This window comes from Centruroides sculpturatus, unplaced genomic scaffold (assembly GCF_000671375.1).
Source record: "Centruroides sculpturatus isolate CEXI.00-Female unplaced genomic scaffold, Cexi_2.0 scaffold1230, whole genome shotgun sequence".
NCBI classification, from domain to species: domain Eukaryota; kingdom Metazoa; phylum Arthropoda; class Arachnida; order Scorpiones; family Buthidae; genus Centruroides; species Centruroides sculpturatus.
Window position 1 is genome coordinate 225,040 of NW_019386234.1, and position 3,994 is coordinate 229,033.

Consider the following 3,994-nt stretch of genomic DNA (forward strand, 5'->3'; position numbering starts at 1 on the left):
ACAGCATGGTGAGAAGAATTCTTCATGTTTTTAATGTAAAGTGTCAGAACCTACAATAGAAGGCTGACACTTGATCGTTTTTAACATTGTAACCTCTTTTTACTTGTTCACCTGTGTTTTTTAAAGAAGTTTTTCTTCAAAACAAATACCATGTTAACTGTTACTTCTGGTGATGTATAAAAAAGGATTATGATAGACTCGAAAATTTGATATTTTTGTAAATAGTCGAAACTTCAATTAGTGAATAATGTTTTTTTTTTGTACGTACTGTACTGTACAATATAACTTTTTCTGTACAAAATGTAATAATGAAAAACAATTAAGATCTTTTGTGTTATACTGACATAGTTTTTTGTATACGTTTTTTTTATTCACGTAATTATTTGTATTTTGTTAACCTTCTATTTTTCATAAGTTATTTAGTTAATTTGTCTACATTTAAATGTGTATTTAGAATTCTTTACGTTTTTAAATTATAGACATGCTGTTAGACATCCTATTGTCTTAATTCTTATGCAGTGTATTGTAATAATGTTCCTTGGTTTCCGTAGAACAATTTTGTCACATTCTTAGAGGCCCTTCATGCTTTTTTCGAGGCCTTCGTGCTAGACAGTAAACGAAACGTATTACAAATACATAAAACATTCGCCATCTTATGAGATGAGCATTCGCGAGTTAAGGGGTGGTTCATAAACAAAAAAATATATACAAATTATTCAAATAAAATGAATATTAATGAATCATGACTTTTTTAAATGTATAAGAAAAGAATTCAGATTATTATTTATAAAATTATATAGAAAAATTACTCTGCAATTACGTTAACTACGTCACATGTATATCTTTGGGCTACATTTTTTTTCAAATTGCAGCCCAATAATATAAATGTAAAGGTGAACAGCGCGTGTCCGACAAGAACCTTACATGTTTGCAGATAAATTTTATAAAAAGTAAAGCAGAATTCCTGGAAGTGAAGCCCAAGGTATTTTTAAATGGGCCAAAAGATATCGAGTAACACAAATGTAGTAACCTAGCTCCTACAAACATCTCAATCTACTACTGGTAGCCCAATCATGCAATCCTGTAAATATTCGTAAACTCGAACTCAGATAGTTCGAATTAACGAGAATTTTTAATGACCTTATTTTTTTTAAGTAATTTTGCAAATTATTTCAAAGAAAAATTACTTGCACATTAGAGCAGTCCATTACAGCCACATGTTAGAAAGCATTCTTTCTACATCTGTACTCGCCTGCACGAAACGTCAGTTAAATGCATTTTAGTAAATCGTAAGAGCAAACATGTACTGTACGTGTGAAATATATAATTTACTTTAATATGATGTATGATTACTTTTGGAAATAAATATATCACAGCATTGTTTAATACTCTTTATCAATTGTTCAAAAAACCAGAGAACAATGTATACCGGAATATTTGCATTCTTATTGTGGCGATAATTAGAATTTCTAAAGGTTCTCAGATACAGATACAGATATTTATTGATCAATATGCCATATGGCATATCCCGGTGCCACTAAGTATTACCGGGTGTATACAGGAAATTACATAGTTTACACTGAAGATTTCGATAACTAATTATTAACGTAAATAAAATTAATTAACGCGTGTACAATTATATATATAAGGTTATACACGCGTGAAAAACATTAATAAGTATTAATAGATAAAAATAAATTTAAAACATAAAAGTTGCTGGAAATGTGACAGAGTCATAACATTATATAGTTACACGAGGAACATATGTTTTGTTATCTTACGCGGCAATTCTGTTTCAGCAGAGGTTTTCGAATCAGACTAGATAAAAGTTTTTTTTTTCTGCTGAAGTGAAACTCCTGCACAATCCAGACCAGGAGACTTATACAGATCTTATTAGAATATAGTCCTCTGTCAACGATTTTCCAGAATTAGTTGTCCAACGCCTTTGCTCTTCCTTATAAATCTTGCTGCTAGCATAGCTCCAGGTATATCTTGTGTGATTCTTATTGCCATGGTACAGCTCCAGGCACACCACTGTTATCCACAAAATTTGCCTCTTATGTATGCATGAGAAGCAAACGCCGATACAGAATCACAATGCCAGTAGATGCACTTAATTCACATATGTAGCAGACAAATTCTTCTCGAATATCACTATTGCACAACGTTTGTGGAATTATACCAGAGTAGTAGTCCAGCCAGAACAGTAGACCAGCCGAAGGAAGACGCTAAATAAGGTTTCAACACAGTTGTACATCATCTATGACGTTCAATGTATGGATACTTTGATTATTTATTGAAGTCTCTTATCATTGATGAGACACATTTCTGAGCACAAATACATAACATCATATATTATTTAGGGAAGAACCAGTGCATTAGACCTATCGATGAAGGACACTGTATAGAGTTTCAACACAGTTGTACAGCATCTATGATGTCCTATGATCACATACGTTGGTTGTTTATTGAAGTCTTTCGTCAATGATGTGACATATTTTTGGGCATAGTAATACAAAGTCAAAACCAGATTCCTTAAGCAAATATTTCACAAGTACGGCCAATCAAGTATTATAAAAAGAGTAGGGCACATAAGTATAACGAGGGTAAGTGTGTTAACGAGAATACAACAAAACATGTAAAATATATAATAATAAAAGAAATAAAATAGACAAAACGCCGATAGAGAACCCATGGTATCAATGCTAAACCTTCCAAAAGAAAATGCAGACTACAAGTACAATCACGAAATAATTATATTAGGGTAATTTATATTTTCACTAACCAACAGTTGGCCATTAATGGCCAGAATAAGCTGGTACACTGGTCCTTACAAAATACATGTTAACGAGTTGTACAAAGGCATCGAAGGTATCTTTGTGATCAAAGAGACGTTCTAAGGTGGGAGGTGGCCAATGGAGATCATGAGACTCAAGTAACAGTTTTAAAATCAATCTTTCATTTTCTAGCATAGGGCATGTATAAATATAATGATCGCTGCTGTCGTTGCAATCACATATAAGACATCTTGAGTTTGATGTGCCCTTGAATCTTGAAAGGTATGAATAAAATCTCCCATGATTTGTTAATATTTGTGTGAGTTGGTGGGTAGGCTTGTACCATTTATTACTAAGGAAATTTGTAATATCTGTAATATATTCATGTGTTTTATTATTAATATTATTCCATTGAAGCTGCCATGCATGAATTAGTTGTTTCCACAGGATAGTTTTAATTGTTTGTATACTAATTATTTTGTAAGATACAGGTAAGTCCTCCTTATAAGAAGCCTCTTTTGCAAGTTCGTCTGCCAGTTCATTTCCATAGTGCCCTTGATGTCCTCGAATCCAGTTTATAGCGAAATGACAAGTGAATGTATTTATGATATCTTGTATACGATTTGCAATCGGATGATAGTTTCTAATTTTTAGAAGAGCTATGGCAGAAGAACAATCAGTATTAACAGAAATCCTTTTGTTTGTATAATTGTGCTTGCACCAAGCAACAGCCATTCCAATGGCGAACAATTCGGCTTGGAAATTTGAGCAATTTTCACCAAGTCGATATTGTTCCATAGTCAATATCTCTTCACGGCAGTATGCAATAAAACTGCAGCCTACTCGGTTACCCGTTTTAGAGCCATCTGTAAAAAGATGAAAGTCTGCATTATCATAGGTGTTAATAGCAAAATTATTTGTGGTGGCAGGATGTCTTGATTGATTAAAAGCCATTGGTCTTTTGACGTCCTCTGCCCTAATAATGTAATTATCAGTTTGTATATTCTGTCCCCATTTGATATGCCAAATTTTTTGCAGTATAGTCAATGAGTATAGTCAATGATCTTATCAATAGGAGGACATCTTGCCAGAACTTGGATGGAGACATTAGGGGTTGTGCAATAAGCTCTGGTCAACTGGATGAGCGCCTTTCTTTGTGCAGATATAAGGTTCTCAGAAGGAGGATATTAAAAACATAAAAGATGTCTCTCTAGAAC

At 33.0% G+C, this 3,994-nt stretch overlaps 1 protein-coding gene across 1 annotated transcript; it reads right to left on the reverse strand.

Annotated features, from left to right (window-relative positions):
- Positions 1–2,798: 2,798 nt before the first annotated feature.
- On the reverse strand, positions 2,799–3,731 carry LOC111614197. The gene has a single exon (XM_023355580.1). The coding sequence runs from the start codon at positions 3,729–3,731 to the stop codon at positions 2,799–2,801; it is 933 nt and encodes a 310-aa protein (XP_023211348.1).
- Between the last annotated feature and the right edge of the window lie 263 nt (positions 3,732–3,994).